This window comes from Vanessa tameamea, chromosome 15 (assembly GCF_037043105.1).
Source record: "Vanessa tameamea isolate UH-Manoa-2023 chromosome 15, ilVanTame1 primary haplotype, whole genome shotgun sequence".
NCBI classification, from domain to species: domain Eukaryota; kingdom Metazoa; phylum Arthropoda; class Insecta; order Lepidoptera; family Nymphalidae; genus Vanessa; species Vanessa tameamea.
Genome location: NC_087323.1, coordinates 5,296,799 through 5,316,260, shown reverse-complemented (window position 1 = coordinate 5,316,260; position 19,462 = coordinate 5,296,799). Strand labels below are relative to the sequence as shown.

At 32.2% G+C, this 19,462-nt stretch overlaps 1 protein-coding gene across 2 annotated transcripts in view; it reads right to left on the bottom strand.

Annotated features, from left to right (window-relative positions):
• Positions 1-19,462, bottom strand: part of Rsh (radish) — a 105,309-nt gene that overhangs the window by 65,608 nt on the left and 20,239 nt on the right. The window contains exons 3-5 of one of the 2 annotated variants that reach the window (XM_064217157.1): positions 7,272-7,386; positions 5,001-5,212; positions 3,512-4,909 (exon numbers count right to left, since the gene is read on the bottom strand). In XM_064217157.1, the coding sequence (XP_064073227.1) occupies positions 3,512-4,909; positions 5,001-5,212; positions 7,272-7,306 (1,645 nt within the window). In that variant the 5' untranslated portion in view covers positions 7,307-7,386. The remainder of the gene's footprint in view (positions 1-3,511; positions 4,910-5,000; positions 5,213-7,271; positions 7,387-19,462) is intronic. The other variant, XM_064217158.1, reaches the window with a different exon arrangement.

The window sequence follows — 19,462 nt, the reverse complement described above, 5'->3', positions numbered from 1 at the left end:
TGCCATCTAGAAATGTTTATGGTATCCAACTACTTCATAAATAATAATAGAGGCGTGAATTTACGTGACAATACTTCGTGATAGTTCTCGACACGAGAACTACTACCATAGACACTCATAATAATATCAACGTGACAGAAATATATTACAGGAAAAGGTATTTGCGATATCTGAATCGAGATCTTATAATACTATAACTTTCAAGCTATATGTTGTATGTGGATATTTATTCGTATCTTATTTCAAATTATGACTGTATCCCATGTACAGTTGAAGCACTTGGACTTTGGAGTTGTATAATACTTCGCCTTATTGCCTCCACTGGACAGGAGGTCTGGTTAATTTTTTGCCCAGAGGATCGGAATTGCGATTCAACGGTTAAATGCTGCTAGAATTTTTGCTATCATTCGATTCGATTTGTACAGTAACTATGTTCAATTGCATAATTAAGGCCTTAAATTTAATAAATCTTAAGTAAATAAATAGTAAAGATATTTTATACATAAACATATTGTGTTAAAATTAATATATTATAAAAGTTACGCTGAACCGATCGTTATGTAATTTTGAGGCTTATAAAGGACATTGACATTTTAGAATATTAAGTGAAGGCAATTAGGCCAGTCAATAAAGCCCGTGAAGGTCAAGTAATTAGTATCATTATGATTTTTTGATATGTGGTTTCGGACGTTAAAATAATAACAAATTAAAATTTGCAACCCTCTGGGGTGAACGCTAGGGGGTTGAGAGGGTGAAAAGCGTTTTTGCTTATAACTTTGTGAAAAAAATTGTTAGATGGTTGAAAATTGGACGGAAGGGGTAAATAATTATAACTTACCTTGTATTCAAATTTCAACCTTTTTTGTTTAGTGCAAAATTAGTTTAATTTGTTATTATTTTAACGTCCGAAACCACATATCAAAAGATCATAATGATACTAATTACTTGACCTTCACGGGCTTTATTGACTGGCCTAAATGGAACATTTGGTAATGCTATGCTAAGCTACGGCTATTGCATTTAATATAACTTAATAGTAGAACCTATAACTTATTTTTTTTAGTTTAACCTTTTTGTGACAAGGTCATGTTTGAATTGTTGTTTTAATCTATGAATGAATTGAAGTAAATAAAACTATTATTAAAATATAAATGTAGTTCATTACTGTGCGTTCAATATAAGAATAGCTATCTGCCCAAGCTTCACTCGGACGCAATGAGGTTCTATATACAACTTTTAGATTGAATAACAAATATAAAATATTCTTTTTTGAAAGAATTCTCTTTCAAGTTTTTTTTTTCCATAAAAGTCAAAATTCTCGGCCTTTTTCTACTGTTATTATTTATGTAAACCTTCCCGTCTAATCACCTTGTTTAATGATGAAAACCGCATTAAAATCCTTCGCGTAGTTTACAAAATCTAAGCGTACAGAGGGCGCGAAGCGACTTTCTTTAATACTAAATAAAGATATTACATATAATGATAAAAAACGTGTGTCCACGATTATTTATCACTTTCAAGAGATCTGCTAGAAACGATAGAGTAGTTATATTTTAATTAGCACAAAAGAGTAACAGCTTAGTTCCTTGGCTCCGCTTTAAATTGCTTTGTAATTTGATGATTCACAAAAACTTGTTTGAGTCTACTTGAAATATAAAATACTCAGCTGAAATTTGAATTCGTGGTGTATGTCCAAGCTCTTAAATAGTTTATATACTATTTTATATCGAGTCAGTTAAAAATAGTCGGTCTAACAGTATACTCGTATATATCGCCCCGAGTAGGAATCAAAACCAGTCATCGATATTGAAGGTTAGGTCATAATGTCTAGGTCGCTACGTTAGCTATTTTAGAACGAATAATAATAATTATATATTAATAATTAAATTAAATTTGATAAATATGAATGATATATATGATATAAAAATAAATGATTAGAATTTAATATAATATTATTGACAAATTTCGAAGTGTGCTAATTTACAATTTTAATAAAGTCAAACTAAATTTTATCTAAATGATATCCATATAATTTAGTCGAAGTACTTATAACTAATTATGCTAGAAAATAAATTATATCAAAGAAAATATTTTCAATTTTAAACGTAACAAACTACAACTTTATTAAAACCGAATCGAAAATATCCTAATTCGTGTTTCATATTTAATATAGTTTTTCGGAATTCTTTGATAAATAATGTTCAAATAAAATGACAGTAATAATTCTGAAGATAAATATAATTAAAGAGTAAAACGGATAAACAGTAAGAAAGGTTATTATTGTGGATCTAAAAGAAATAGAAAAATTTACACCTTTTTTTTTCGCACGAGTTCACAATAAGTTGTTTTTCACAAATATCGGAAAAATATATTTCGTTATATTATGTTACTTTATCTCATAAAAGTATGAATAATAATAACTACTTCTTTCCTCAACAAAATGTCTAAATAATAAAGTATCTTTAGTATAAGTTTCACTCACCATAGTTTTCCACTTTGAAATATGCACACTTGCATCAATGTTTTCATTTAAATATTATTATATATTTATTTTACGTTTAAATTTTACTAATTGGTGTTTAAATCTATTTTTAGATAACTATTAGATTATTTACAGATATCAAATTATGCTAAATTATTTTCTTACGACGGTTACTTTTATTCCTCGTAATAGTGTTTATACGAACGTCACACCTTCACACTGCCCCGAGGAGAATGCAGAGCCACACCACTTTTACAAGTAAATCAAAAACAATTTATAGCAAAAGTCAAAAATATGTTAAAAATCCCGATTTATATTCGATGAAAGGGCCGATACAATAAAAACTGATTCGTTGTAGAGTCAAAGTCGACCAATGTTGGTCCACAAATATTTACTAGCAATTTTCGTCTGTCAATGTAATGTTGTAGAGGTTATTCGTTGTGTGCGGCACGTCACTTTCGTTTTAGTAAACATGGCAGCGTTAGTGGGCAACAGATGACAGGGCGCGGGCGGGCGAGCCTGCGCCGGGCGACCGCGTTCATCTCATCTCGTTTCCGAGGTCCGCGCGGACGCGCTGCCAGTTTAAAGTGGCTCCCGAAGGCTAGCCCGCCTAAATCTATGTAGAGGGCGCCACAACTCACGATCCTCTTTCATGACAAAGAAGCCTCTCTCCCTAGTCCTTTTCTCTGTCGATAAAGCAGTCACTACATGCTACTGTGCAAGCGAGACATCGAAACTTCGCGCGAATCGATTGGTCGCTGTAAATGGGCGGGGAGCGAGCACGTGGCAGAATCATTTGTAACCGTAAGTTGTGGTTGTATAGGACGCTTTGCATTTAATTATATTTACGACTAAAAGGCAGTTTTGTTTAAATTAGTTTTTAGAAGAATGAAGTTAGTTTTTTTTAAGATACCGCATATGCAGGTATTTTTGGACCTTAAATATATTACTGATATACATATTTACGGAGAGCAAAAAAAACTGTTTAATAAATAACTACATTTATAGAAAATTAAAAAAAATACGTACCTGTTTGAGTACTCGAATCGAAAAATGTGCTTGTAGTCTCCACTGTCATCGTTCCAATGGTGCCGTCAAGTATTTGTGTGGAGGAGTCTCGACGACCACGAGCCCGCATGCAAGCGTCGTCACTTTGGGAACTTTGTCGTCTGAAATTTCGACACCGGATCATTTCTTCAGTAGTGGATTGACGTCGAAAGCCACGTGCAATTAGTATCTCTTCAGTTGTCGATTGGCGTCTAAACATTGTTCGTTCTGGTGGCCGTGCACATGGACTGGGGTCTCGACTGGAACACGAGCTCGATTCCGGACTTCGTGCTCGACCAACACGAGCACAGGATGCTTGTCTTCTTAAGCGACTGCGCCTACGAGCTGCTGATGGACTGAGTTCTCCACCTCCTGCTCTATCAGGGCTTAATTGATTTCGTTCTCGACGTGGTCGTGCAGCTGAATCTGGACTTAAAGAGTCTCGCCTTGCTCTTCCGGCATCATCAGGGTCCAAGTTTGGCCCTGAATCTCGACGTCGTGTTCCAGGGGGTCCTGTGGGATCATCAAACGCTGTTGCCTGTCGTTGCAGTCTACCTAATCTACGTTCTGGACTAGCAGTGGCTCGTGAGTCTCTTCGTGCTCGACCACACTGAGTAGTGGAATCTCTTCGACCACCTAAGTTTGGAGGCGTTCTTCCACTAGGTGTTATCGGTGTTACTGGTATAGCTTGACATGCTTGTGAAGCTTGTGTTGTTTGAGTAGCATTAGAAGTTGGTATTGTTGGAGAAGTGGGAGAAGGTGTTACAGCTGAAGTGATTATTGTTGGCATAGTCATTGGTGGGCATTCTCCATCTGACCGGCTCGGTTCATGTACAGTTACTACTGTAACAGCTGGTACATGAGTAGATGGACCGGGATCTGATGAAGCATCAACAAATGAAGGAGGCGCCGGTGTAGGAGGAGATGCTCTCCTTTTCCTATGAGTTGCAACAATTCGCGGCGGGGGAGCTGCTACAGAATCTCTTCGGTGTCGATGACCTTCAACAGAATCTCTGCGTTCTTTACCATCACTTGAGCCACGCCTCTTAACACGGCGATCTCTTGAAGCAATAACTGTAGTGGAATCTTTACGTTCCAAACATGTAGGAAATTCAGATCGAAAATCATGTGGTATAATTGCTTTTGAGTCTCGTCTTTTTGAAGCAGATGATTTAATACCAGAATCTGCTGAAGAATCACGTCGCCGACGTGGTGGTGGTTCATGGCGGGCCCATGGTAGCGATCGGGCCAGGTCTGCTAAAGTTTCGCGTCTCGATAGCGGAGCGCGTTGACGTCTTGGTGCATTACTTCCACCTCCCCCCCATTCTCGTAGAATATCTGTTAATTGGGCCAACGAAGAACGGCGGCGTCTGGGACCACCTAGCAAGAAACAATGATTATTTTTTTTACAAATTAGTCATAAAACATTATTTAGCTTACGAAATAAAACGAAAATAAAAATATTAAATACCTCGAGGTTGATCTGCAACATCTGGTTCTGGGGGTGAAACACAACATACTTGTGCAGAGGAATCTCTTCGATTGCCAAGTCTTTGTCGAAGTGTGGTTTCTTCTAATGTTGACCGTGTAAGCTCGTCCCATCCGTTTCCTCCAGCCCACACTAAGCCAACTTGGTGGGATAGAATTGGTAGATTGCAGACGAAGCATATTGCAGTCATCGTCCTGTTAAAAATATAATACATCAATTAAAAATAATTTAGTTTAATTAAACAATAGCCGCGGGAGTTCAAAAAAATAACTCGTTCATTCCTAAATCAGGAAAAGAAGTAAACTCACGCTTTGTTGTTATGAAAATGTGTAATAGGATACATGATGGTGGTGTGCGGACTACTCCATGTACAAAGCGTGAAGCCGCATATCACGCCCTTGTTTTCGCATCACCGGGCTGATAACTGAACAAGCGATGCGATATTAAGTAATAACCGCTCCCATGCGTGACGACATATGTATTATGCCAATAAACTATTGATGGAGCATTAAAATATTTTTCCACTACATATATAATTTCTATACTTCATAGTTCAAATTATAAGAATGATATATTTGAGTGAGATGATATAATATGGCTCATATAAGGGTCTATGTGGCATATGAGGTCTATTTAAAACAAAAGTACAAACTAAATTGGTCAATAACATTCGGGTCTGACTAACTCTTATACAATGAATGTTATGATATGAATTGTCCCAGGATAAATGTATGATTAATAATAGAGTGACAATATTGCGTTGATGGGCGGTACGTGATGTGTTGATAAGCTTATCTACGTGCTATTCGCCTCAACGAATTTATCCTTGATACCTCTCAGAACGATTTAATACTGTATGAAGCTGTACCAATATTTGATGAAATGGAAACTTTGAATGTGTTAAATCGATTTGAAATTATCTGTTCATTGAGTTCCGAAGTTAAGTAAGTTAAGTTTTCTTAATAAGATCAGATAAAGAACGAATTATGTCTTCAAGAAATTTAACTCAGGTATCTATAATGACAATATTATTTAAGTTATTACAGCTGAAATAAGTTATCACTATATTGTGATATGTCTTATTATCATACTGTGGTATGGTCTTTAATATTTTATTCAAATTACGAAAATTAAATGAAGATTCTTTCGCAACTGTATAACGAATAGGCTATTATGAAACTAATTGACATTCTTGCTTAAGATCTACTAGTAGCATCTTATCTTAAACTATGAGTACAATGCAAATTTCTGAACGAGTTTGATGTTAAGATACTTTTAAACGTATGTATGGTAATAATTTACATTGTTGAATTTTACGCTGATATATACGAATCGCGCAATATATATATGTATGTATCCTAATTTTAGAAACTCTTATAAAGATTTATTTAAACCTATAATTAGATATAAAATAATTGTAAAAGTTAATAAATTTCCAAATTCGCAATGAAATTGACTTTTACTAACTATATTTGTATCAAAGTCTGTTACAATATTGTTAATGGGCTCTTCAAATACGAGGAGAACTTTCTAGAGTGCTCGATAATTTTTAGACTAAGACTATCTACAAGGCCTAATTGGTTCAAGCATCGTGCAAAGTACGTAGTTGACTTTGTAAAATTTTTTTTAAATTTTTGTTTAACATATTATCGAACATGGCCTATATATGATATTAAAAACTAATTACGTTGCGTGAGATTTAATGTCTCATGTATTTTAAGTCTTTGTTCAAAAGAGAAAATGGTGAAAAAAATTAAATATTAAAAAAGTGTAATTCCTGCAGCCGGTTTTGTGTTGTACTCTCAGCTTACCTGTTGTTGTTTCAAAAGCCCAAAGGCTTTATAGCATGCGTCCATGTGAACGACAAGCTTTGAAAAAAAGCGGAAAATAACAAAGAACAGAAACTAAGCGCTAACAGAGTTCATGCTATCAAAACCACTAACTTTATTTGAACTGCTTCCTTAGGTACGGGAAAGTAACAAAAACAAACATAATTACAAAACTAACTTGCATGGAATGCAGGTTGTTTACATACGGAAATGATAATAAAATAAAAAAAGGAGGTTAAACTTTAACATTAAATACATTAGTGGGCATAAATCTGAAAAAAGTAATAACTGATATCAAGTTTACGGTCGACTTTTATTAACTTTTGATCCAATTGTTTTCGCAAGTTGTAAATGTTTTTTTTAGATTCATGCCTTCTCAGCGTATTGCGGGTGATTGCTAGCATGCTTGGAATATTTTGGGGACCTGTAGTGGCGTAGTCGTGGTGAAGGGGATTGCATGTCGAAAGCCGAGGCATGGGGTCAGGGCGCTAACTCAGGGTAATGTCGACATACAATATCACATCAAACACTTTGTACATCTGAAACAATAGGTTAAGTATTATTTTGATGTGTTTTCTGTTATCGTTGTGTAAAGTTTAGATCATTTTCTTAAGATTTTTCAGAATTTTACGATTCCAATTTTAAAGTTATTTTGCTTTCAATTAGTTGTATCCTTTAAAGGTGAAGAAAGAAGTGTGTTAAATATTTAAGGATGTAATATTTTAAGTGTTAAATGTTGCTGGCAGCGACACAAAGCGAAAAACCGACGTGACGCACTTTCTAAGAGCTTACTAAGTTTTCACTAAGTACTATGTATGGCCAAGAGATGGCAGCACGTCTCGGAATTAAGTATTCGTTACCGATTTAAGAGTTTCCTTTAGTATAATATAGGTGGCGGTTTCTAATACTTGGTTAAAAAAAAACGCTTTATTTACAAATTATTGTAAAATAAATATAAAACAAATTCTGACATAAAAAATATACATTCCTTAAATATTTGTTTTCATAGCTTAAAAACTTTAGATTCTTAGTTTTAAGATGATAATAATATCATTACAAATAGTATAATAAATACATTCAAAATATTAAATAATATTATAATTAAAATATTCATCTACAGGAAAGCCCATTTTAGAATAATCATATGAAATAATTTAAATTTATTTATTTACAATTATTCATTTTTATAGCATACAATTTCTAAGTGCTATCATAGAGGAGGGAACCTTTACGCAGAAAAATTGAAGAGGCTTTGCTTTATGCGAAACAAGTTATATGAGGCATATTATAAACCAGTAGACCTTAGCGTCTTGCTTATAAATGCCATAATTGCAACACAATTTTCTGTTTCTAAAGCTTACCAATTGAGATTTCAGCGCTTTTCAATTTTACCCCCAGGTATTTTGCCAATTAATTTTCTTGGCTACGTTCGTCGAAGTATCTCACAAAATGGGACTCTGAGGACATAAAGCCTTTTCAATGTTAATATTTGATATAATAACTGCCTTAAAAGCAAATCGTTTAAGTGGCTTAAAAACTTTAACAAATACTTTCGCCACTACTAATAAATCTAAGTTACTAAGTTTTGTTTTTCTGTCTTTAACGGTTAATGTAATTATCAATTCAATTGACATTAGATATTTATATGTTTTTAATTTATATTTAAAATACGATTACAAGTTACAAAGTATATTATATATTGCATCCGAGTCATTACCAGCAGCTTTGCTAGCGTTTGATTGGTTTTTGTCAGGTGTTAGGCACAAAAAAATAGCCTATGGGATTGGTTCCTATCTTGAGTTGCTTATTACCGAATTCCATCAAATCCGGTTCGGTGGTTTGGTCATGACAGAGTAAGAGGCAGACAGATACAGTTACTTTTGCATTTATAATAACAAGTAAATAAGTAACATAAGCCTAATATACTGATGAACATTTTCGGTCTAGGCGCTTTAAATAGTAAAAAAAAAAAAACCTTTTTATGACAGTTTTATATGTATATTACCATACCATAAAGTCAATGTAACCGTATTTATTTTTTAATAATATATTACAGTAACTATTTACTTAGATGTTTAAAAAAACTGGGAAACGATAACTGTAGTTTAGGTAACTGTCACAAAGTATCAATCCTTATCAAAATAAATAATATATTATTATTAAATATTTTATGCAGATACAATTTATTTGTACCCTTTATTAATTATATAAGAAATTTTACGAGATATTCATATAAAAAATGTGTGTAAGTACAGTTAAGACAAATGTATGCCAATTCATTAACAGGGCGAATTTTTATATGACATTGTTAATAAATAACACGGGTTTAAATCCTTATTTAACCTACCTTAAATTGGGACGGTTCGATAATCTTTATATATAAATCTTGTGTACGTGTGTATATAATTGGACTCCTCTTAAATGATTGGAACGATTTTGATAAAAGTTATTGTGTGTGTTTGGGTCCCTGGATGATTTAGATTGGACCCCGTAGGTGGCATTGAGATCGAGTTTTTTATTTCACCCGTACGAAGTGTTGACGGGTACCTCATTAATTTATATAATTGTTAAATAATTGTATAAATTAGAATATACAGAGTAAAGAAAAGAGTACAGAAGATGTAGACTAAACTGAAAATATGTATAATTGTATACTTTTCCTTGGTGGTATGGCTTTGTGCTAGCCCGTCTGGGTAGGTATCACCCAGTCATCAGATATACCACTAAACAAAAGTACCCAGTATTGGTGTGTTCCGGTTTGAAGGGTGAGTGAGCCAGTGTAACTCCAGGCTCAAAGGACATAACATCTTAAAGTTACCAAGGTTAGTAATTGGCAATGTAAGGAATGGGTGATATTTCTTATAGCGCCGTTGTCTATGGATGGTGGTGACCACTTAACAACAGGTGGCATGTTTGCTCGGCCTACCTATACAATAATTTTAAAAAATAGCTTTTCAATTAAACATCGGGCATGAAGTAAAATATCTTAAATTGAAAGATATTCTGAAGCATATTACCAAGCCGTTCTGAGGCAGTGTAGTGGAAACAGTCCTCAAACTATCTCTAGTACATTGTGTCTTAGCAGTGAACATTAAAGTTTTTTTAAGCTTCATCGGTACTCTTAAATCATATGCATATACATAGATAATTTAGAAAGGAAAGTCACAAGATTTAGTAAAAAGTTTAATTAATTATGAGATTAAGAAACGAAAATCTTATAAGAAAATGATCTTTCATTTGATACAAAAATTAATTAAATGCTTAGAGAATACACTTTTTTTTTCATTTTTATAATATCCTCGAAACGGGATTGTTGTTCAATTTAAATTGGTTTTTGGATTGATGGGCAAGGGAGGGGTAGAGTTTAAAATTAATTCCAATCGCCTACCTAGTTTCACTTTGTATGTAAGTAATTCTATTTATCTATTTCATTCGTATAAAATCATACAAGCATAATATACCTTTACTATTTAATGTTAAAGAGCAATGTCTCTTTTCTCTTTGGTGGTTTGTTAAACGTTGGATTTAAGTGTGGTTGTCACAATTATAAAAATAATCACAGATATATAGTTATCTTTGTTCCAATTTTAGCTTGCAATTAATTCAATCAAATCAAATCTCAACTAATTTAGTTCAGAGGTTTGGCCGTGAAAGAGTAACAGACAAATTTCTGTTAATGTCTGTTTTGTACTTAATGTCATTTATATTATAAGTATAGATTATCATGGCGATCAGTTAAAAAGGTATAGAAGTTGAGACGTCATTTTGCTCTGATCAAAGTATTTTGTATAATAAAATTACCTATAAGTATATTTTTTGTGTGTACCAACTTTCATGGCGATCAGTCAAACAGCGATGATTATTCTCAAATATTTATATACAACAATGTCAATGATATAAGATTTATACAAGTAAAAAAAGCATACTCAATGAGCGGTCTTTAAGTAAATATGGACGTTTTGCTTTTATTATAAGTTATCTTCGGATCTTTGAAGCTTCGGAAGTCTTCGAAGATAGAATGGGGTGTCAAAGTTTATAGAGAAAATCAATAAAGTACAAAAAGCTTATTTTTTTGTTTATCATTTTAAATTGGTTAATCATTTCATTATACTAATATTCATTTATTTTGGCTCATTGTTTGTATTCTTATTTATAACCCTTGTTAATTTTTTTTTGTAGATTTCTTCGTTGTTTTAGCCAGGTTTTGAGATGTTTTTTAGCCGTGAGTTCCCTTCTTGGAATGCATGTAAAACTATTGGCCTTGCGCTAAAATGCACTTCTACTTTTTCACACTCTTGGACAAAATAGCTTTAACAACAACCACGTTGGCCGAATTCGGTTTGAAGGAAATCAATATGATTTCGGTCTTATAAACGTTTTATTGTTTGTTTAAGTTCAATGGAAATACGATTTTTAAATGTATATGACATTTTAGTAATTTATAAATTTTAAAAATTACTTCGACATAATTACCCATTTGCTATGATAAGATAATTTCATGTCTAATTAGGAATTTAGTCACTAATCTGTGATCTGTAATGAAGTACTCAAGGTATATCCATTGCTCTAACGTAGTACTAAATTCAAAGGCTTATTACGAACAGATTGCTGTAGTAATAGGATATCCATAGTTACGTATGACTTACAAGATCTAGAACAATTGCTTTGTTGCATATGTCTTAAGTAACAGCGTCAATGTTACACAACAAACTATGTATTAATAGCGATTTGATGAGGATTTAATAGCACCAGTGTTCGCGTAATGGTTGAAATTCGAAGATAATAATCATTGTTAATTGTAGGAAAATATATATGAATTTTCATGATTCGAGCACAGTAGAGTAAACTTTTAGAAATCGTCAATTATAGAAAAGCTTTATTTTCCTTCTCTTTGTTATTACAGACGGTTTTATATAAATTTACTTTACTTTATACTTTATTGTACAGCACACAGAGAAAATAAATAAATACAACATAGATCGAGCCTAAATAAAAGAGGCGTACAATTTTGGCGACCTTATCGCTACATAGCGATCTCTTCCAGGCAACCAACGGTGTAGGTTAGGATAGCTCATAGAATATGAGGTGAGGAGGAGAATATGATTGTTCTCAAATATTCTTAATGTTCAATGTGTCTTTTATTTAATACATAATATATAACGAAATTAACTTCGTTCCAAATTACGTCCCACGACACCTCTTGCTTATTATTTGTGTACAACAGCTACCAAACAAAAAAGTAAATCACAAACAGTCAGAGAAGAACAAGTTACTGAACTGCGTTGTCTTTGCCTGTTTGTATATATATATATAATATAATTAGTGATAAAATTAGTGATCCCGACCCGTCTTTGCACGGGTGCAATGTCAATGCTAAATATACTACAGAAAGTATTTATATACAACGTTCACAGCTTTGACAATAGAAACCGCTATGTCCCTGCATTTTAAATCTGTAATATCGACGAAAATATTCATGTAAATTCACAATATATTTTAGGTACTTTATTGGAAAGGGATTAAATCGCTTCGTAAATAAGCTATTATATCGTGGGTTATAGGAGATAGGTATATACCATTACGGACTTTTTGTAGACCTTTTTAAGGTGTACAATACTGTTGTACATTATCTATCTCGTAGGGTTCAGTCAGCGTTTGTAAATCTTCCTTTTGAGTCATTCAATTTTTTTTTAAAAACCGCATCAAAATCCACTGCATTGTTTTAAAGATCTAAGTATACATACAAGACAGACAGACAACAGAAAGCGACTTTTTTTTATACTTTGTAGTGACTAGTACTTATTTGGCTTTGTTAGCGTGAAATCAGTGTTGGTTTTTTGTTTATAATTATTATTAATACTCGTACAAATTTAACGAGTATATTTGCCCAACCATGTTTGTACTATGTTATCTAAAAAAAATAAAAATTATAATCATTAAATGATTTTGTCATATTCTTTTATTTAAGATGTTATGTCACTTGTGCCTGTTGTTCCACTGGCTCACTCATCCTTCAAACCGGAGTTCAACAATACTAAGGATTGTAATTTGCCAGCAGAATACCTGACGATAGGGTGGTACCTACCCAGACGGGCTTGCATAAAGCTAACCTATCTCTGTAAAGTAAATTTGTTTAAAAAACTTACACAGCTTACCTGTGAAAGCGAACAGTCAAGTGAAATGAGGTGGTCATTATAGCGAATTAAAAGGAGAGTTAGAATGTTCCTAATATCATTGTATGTGTATACAATTCTTCTTTTGACAAATGACACATCGTTACTGATGTGTACTCGCGTGTAATTGGCTATGTTACGTCATTAAATTGAACAAGTCGGTATTCAACCATGAATTTCATAATACTCCGAGCAACAAATGAAAAATGTTATTTAATTTATTAAGCATAGAAAAAAATGGTTTTTTTTTTTAATTTAAACATCAACAGTTATAATATTTTATCCTTTTTGAAGTCATTTTTTATTTTTAAAACTTAATAAAGACTCGTTGATATAAATACACGTGTCCATTTTTTTTTGAGATGCAGAGCCGAGATGGCCCATTGGTTAGAACGCGTGCATCTTAACCGATGATTTCGGGTTCAAACCCAGGCAGGCACTGAATTTTCATGTGCTTAATTTGTGTTTATAATTCATCTCGTGCTCGGCGGTGAAGGAAAACATCGTGAGGAAACCTGCATGTGTCTAATTTCAACGAATTTCTGCCACATGTGTATTCCACCAACCCGCATTGGTGCAGCGTGGTGGAATATGCTCCATACCTTCTCCTCAACGGGAGAGGAGGCCTTAGCCCAGCAGTGGGAAATTTACAGGCTGATTATGTATTATGTATTTTTTTTTGGAATACAAATCTATTCACTACAAGAAACTATATTTTGGATTGCAGTATTTAAAATTTTTGTAAGCTCTATCAAAATATGTAGATTAATATCTGCTCTGTTTAATTCGCAATATACAAAGATAAATATTCATTAAAAACTTGCATTTCCGTATTATCTTATACTTAAACAAATATTACATGCAATTTCGAAATATCCTGTTAATATATATAACTTTTCCGCAGCCTTGCAACTTTAGCTCTTCTTATTCGTATCGGCTTCTGTTACTAATTTACTGGATCGTTATATCACAGCTTATATAAACTAAACAGCCACACGCTGTGTTTTACTAATCTTACTTAACATTATATTTGCAAAACATCGCATGTATCTAGATGTTTTGTATTTAATTTATCTAGAACAGATGTACGGATTCTAAGTTATAAGGCAAAGAGTGCATAATTATTATTTAGTTTGAAAAATAAACATTACTAGAATGTCTATTTAATTTCCGGTGTTCAAAGAGAGAAGTTAATAGATTCTTTTTGTATTTTATTTAACTAACAATCAGATACATTTATTTCGAGAAACTATTTATATGTGAAGGAATGTGCTCATTGGCTGGAGATTATAGGTTCAACCCCGGGCAACATAAACTGAGTTTTATCTGCTTAATGAGAAAATTGTGACCAATCCCAAGAGTGTCAAAAAAATTTTTTTTCATCACGTGTATCCAACCAACATTAGAGTAGCTTGTTGGAATAAGATCCAAACCTCCCTATTAAGAGAAAAGGAGGCCTAACCATCCATTTTGGATGTATAATCAAATTAGCAAAATTGATGCTGTTTATTAATAAAATCTATTTATAGCAAATATTTGTATATTTGTATAAAGCCACTCACAACTTTGGTGGATAAACAAAATATTACAAGCTAGCTTTGAATGAAATACATTTTACGTTTATTTGCGAAATATATGGGTAATATGCAAATATACGAATTGGTTTTGCGGTCGTGGCTTTCTGTGATAAAAATAGCAAAATTGATTCTTGCTAATAAATATTTATACCTCTTATGTGTTTGTCGTGAACGGGGCTAGGTCATTTTTTTACTTTTTTGTGTCCTGTATTTAAAAGATATCAGGTCGAGTGTGTAGCTTTTATTCATTGATTTTTAAATCATTGCGGATCCATCTTTGTGATATTAAATGTGGAAGATGGATAAAATGTTTCCCGTCAATAGAGGAAATTATTGTAAAGGAAACGTTTTATATATTATAAGTACAACAAAGGTATAAGTCCCAATGGTTAGAGCTCGTGAATTATCTTAACCGATGATTGCGGTTTCAAACTCAGATAACCATTGCATTTAAATAATATACTTAATTAGTATTTATAAATGATCTCCTGTTCGAGTGTGAAGGTAAACATCGTGCGGAAATCTGTATGTGTCTAATTTAAAAGTGTATAATGTAAATCTGTATGTGTTTAATTTAATTAAGTATTTATTCTTATTTATTGTATTCTTTCTCTACATCGTAATATACAAGTACCTATCGCTCCTTTTCTACTCAAGTCTATCTTTGATGTCATGTCATCCTAGTAACGGTATTTTAAATTAAATCGAAACGTTAGTACATTTTTTTAATATTTATTAATATTAATAAAATTTATATATTTTTAAAAAAAGTTGAACTTAAACTGAACCGTTTCAGTTTAAGTTCAACTTTTTTTAGTTGCGTTCCTCGTTTGGTTGTCAACAGATTTTTTTTCACATAAATAAAAATTTTAAAAATAATGGAAATAAGAGTAGGAAAAAAGGGAAAGCGCATGTTTATTTATTTTTCCTCTGGTTGAGATAAAGAGAAGGCTCGAATTAAAAAAGTTGCACACTTTAGTTCTTTTTCAAACTTGCCAAATTCGACCGATAGCTTCTTGATAGACATAAACGTAACTTTTGTATGAAAACGAATTTACACCTTAAATATTTCGACCTTTAGTGTCGATATGTTATATTAGATTTATAGAATCTTTTATAAAGATTAATCAAGGATATCCTCAAAAATTATATGTCATGAAATTGTATCTTCAAATCCTGCAACGGTTTTCGTTCTAGAAAAAAGGGTGTTTATTCTATTTGTAATCTTGGAACTCGAAACTCCCTGCGGGATGTTTTTCACTAAGTAGGAACACTAACAGCTGCGCCACAATATTTATACAACATTATCATTTATCTGTATTCACAGTATATATACAGATAATTTGAATAAAGTCAACGAGAATCATTGGATGAGTGTAGACTTTTCTTTAAACATTGATGATTGTTTTATAAAATACACATTTTAAAATTTAAATTTTACGAGATAGGTATGCTTAAAATTTTTATCGATATGTTGATACCTTACTATAACCAAACGATCGTTCGTGATGGGTTTGCGTTATTGTATTAAAATAATTATCATTGAAGTTTAGGAATAAAATAAATTAAAGAACCTAAGGCAGATATTCTTTAAGTCTCTCATTGGGTTGCCTATTATCTTAAAGTTAAGGTTTTTGGAGACAATTCCACATCTTGTTTTTATGTGGGTAAGTGTATAACCATGTGGAAGAATTTCATCCAACACAACTTGCATGTCACATGTTCACGATAAAAAGATTAATTATAAACGAACATTCAGCACGTCAAAAGCCCGGGCGTGCTCGGTTTTGAACCTTTGGTCATGCATTCCAGCCATTAGGCCATTTCGATCAGAACAATGTGTCTGTTACAAACGTAATAATAAAACTAAACGTTTATTACCTTATATTCCTTTGTATATGTAGAAAGTTTTCAAGTCTTTAGACGTCATATTTGTTACATTACGCTGTACATATTAGGTTTCCTTAGTAAATTATCCTTCACTGTCAAGCTTTGTGCACAATTTCGGTATGAGGAATAGTTAATTACGTTACGTAACTGTAAAACGAAGTTATATGAAATATGTTTAGCGATATAAATTTTCTATTACGAATGTACTTGTACCAAGGTTTCTTTTCAAATTCTTAGCGTAAAATGTATTTCTTCGATGTTAATAAAATGATACATTTACAAAAAAAAAAAAGAATGTAAATGCTCTCGAAGGAGAAAAACCAGTTACCAGCTTATTTCACCACGCTGCTCCAATGTGGACCGGTGGTAAATAATACATTATGTAATTATATGAAACGGCATCGCTTAAATAGAAAAAAATAAAGAAATTGAATCAAGAGCCATATATATTCTTATAAATATGAAAAAATGCATTTATTTCTTACCTGGTTTTAGAAAATATTTTATCTAAACACTTAAATAAATACAGAATTTATTTATTATCTGGTTTTAGAAAATATTTTATCTCGTTCTTGAAATATCGCTTTATTTTTAACAACCTTACAATTCGAAGCAAAAGCTCTCAGTCGAATTCGTTTATACGTTCCATAAAAATAATTATTAGGAATATTTCGTAATAATTCTGGGAGTATATGATTTAGGAATGGATTTTACGTAATTTGATTGAAGCCTGATTTAGGCTGATACTTTCAGCAATTTAGTATAATCCGAAGCCATCGCGATTCGAAGCGTAATAAATACGATTTTCGCTTGAGCGCCATTCAATCTTAAATAAAACTTGGAATACAAATCAATATTCTGTACAACTATTGCTGCTAAAATAACTTGTTTATTACAAACTAGTGCACTGCTAAATTCAATTTCACATTTCCCTTTGAGCTCTTCATTCCGAGCACCGATGGAGTTCCACTCCTGACATTCGATAGAACTCTATTCTTGAAAATAATTAAATTTAACGTTTGTTATAGATTCGTTCGGTTTGTTTTAAGACAACTTAATTTCCAGATCACTTAAGTCATAATATTCGAATAGCGATCGATTAAGGATTGTGGATATCAATAATTACTCTTAAGAGCTTTCAATAAAGTGTTTAATGAATGAAATCTGTACTTTATATCTTAACCAATGTTTAAGGCCTTTGTTAAGTGTTCATACTATTACTATAGATAAGACTCAAACGAATCTTAATAATTAAAAATAGATGTTTAAGATAAATAGACTTACACACCGCTTAAACAATCACCATTAAAATTGATACTTATATGAGTGGGTTTTTTTTTACTGAGACAGTTTATGTAATACCAGCACTGTTATAAATTACCGCTAGATGGCGCTGTACCAATTACAATATCGTTCAATTGACAGCCTTCAAAAATGACACACATTTGAGCACGAATAATATTTTAACGCATGTCGTATCGGATAATAGTTTATAAAGGAATTTATAGAAGCATCATCATAGTATGTATGAATATAGAGATTACGTGACATGTTATGGAAATGTAAAAGTGTATTTTATATATTTCTGTTTCAATATATGAGCTGTATACAGTATATTCCAGAATACATTTAATAAAAAGTAAAAATGTTTATACTACAATATCAATTTCAGGAAACGGCATGTTTGATTTCGAATTCAATACGTCGAAAGCATACATATTCTTCCTTGTTTTTTATCGAATGTATGTTACGCGTATATAAGCTTGTTTAATTAATACTCGGAATATTCAAAAGTAAAGAGGAAAAGTGAATGAAAGATCAGTTTTCCTTTTTGAAAAAACGTACAGACAAAACTAAACGGCGCTCCTTGCAGTTTTTGTATATTATTTTGAAATTCTTATTTAATTAAAACTGTTGCTCGTATATGTATCTGTTTAGACTGATTTGATTCTTTTTTTATATACTTTGCGATTTGAAGTAGCTATTTGTATAAAAGAACGGGTACTTAAACTACGTGCTGGCTTGTTTCGTTAGATACCCACTAGTTAGTTACTCTACCACTATATAGTAATATTGGATATTTAAAGATCTGAGTTCTGTTTATAATGGTGAGTGAGCCAGATGATTGAGTGAATGAGATACAAGTGCAACAAAATTATATCTTAAGATGATGTCTTGGCGAATGGAAATTGTAATAAGTGTGTGAATTCTGAATGGTTTTCGCTGTTTGGTGGTAGAATCATAGAAGAATCGTAATTCAACCTGTTTGTTTAAAGCCAGGTAAAAGCTGCCTTATTTTTTTACAATATAATTAACGTGAGTAGATTTTACATTTTTTTTTATGTTATAGGTTGGCGGATGAATATATGGGCCACCTGAGTGTAAATGATCACCACTGCCAATAGACAATGGCACTGTAAGAACTGTATTAACCATTCCTTACATCGCCAATGCGCCACCAACCTTGGGAACTAACATGTTATGTCCCTTGTGTCTGTAGTTACACTGGCTTTTTTAATTTGTAGTTATATTTAGTATTTACGATTCCTTTGTAAAAATTTTGAATAAATATAAACATTATTATCAAGTTGGTAATATTAACACTTTAAAGATCTTATTGCGAAGTTTTAAAGATCTTATTTACCGATTGCCTTCAGCAAAGTAAAACGCAAAGTTACTGTGGACTCTTCAATTAAGGGGACGACTCAATTAATCAAATGAGGTTTCGAATTACCTAGTGCTTGTTTACTTAGCAAGAAACGTGGCTTCTCTCATAAAGATTTTAGTACAAAACTAATTAAAACTTATTAAAAATGCTAATTTGTAATATGTTTTCTTAGAAATTACTGCATAAAGGATATATTTTTTGCTCATCATTTTTTAAATAAGTATTTAGTATTATGAGTTGTTTCTCTCGCAGTGAAGCTTGGGTGGAAATTATATCTAATACTTGTTTATTCGAAATATGTTTACAT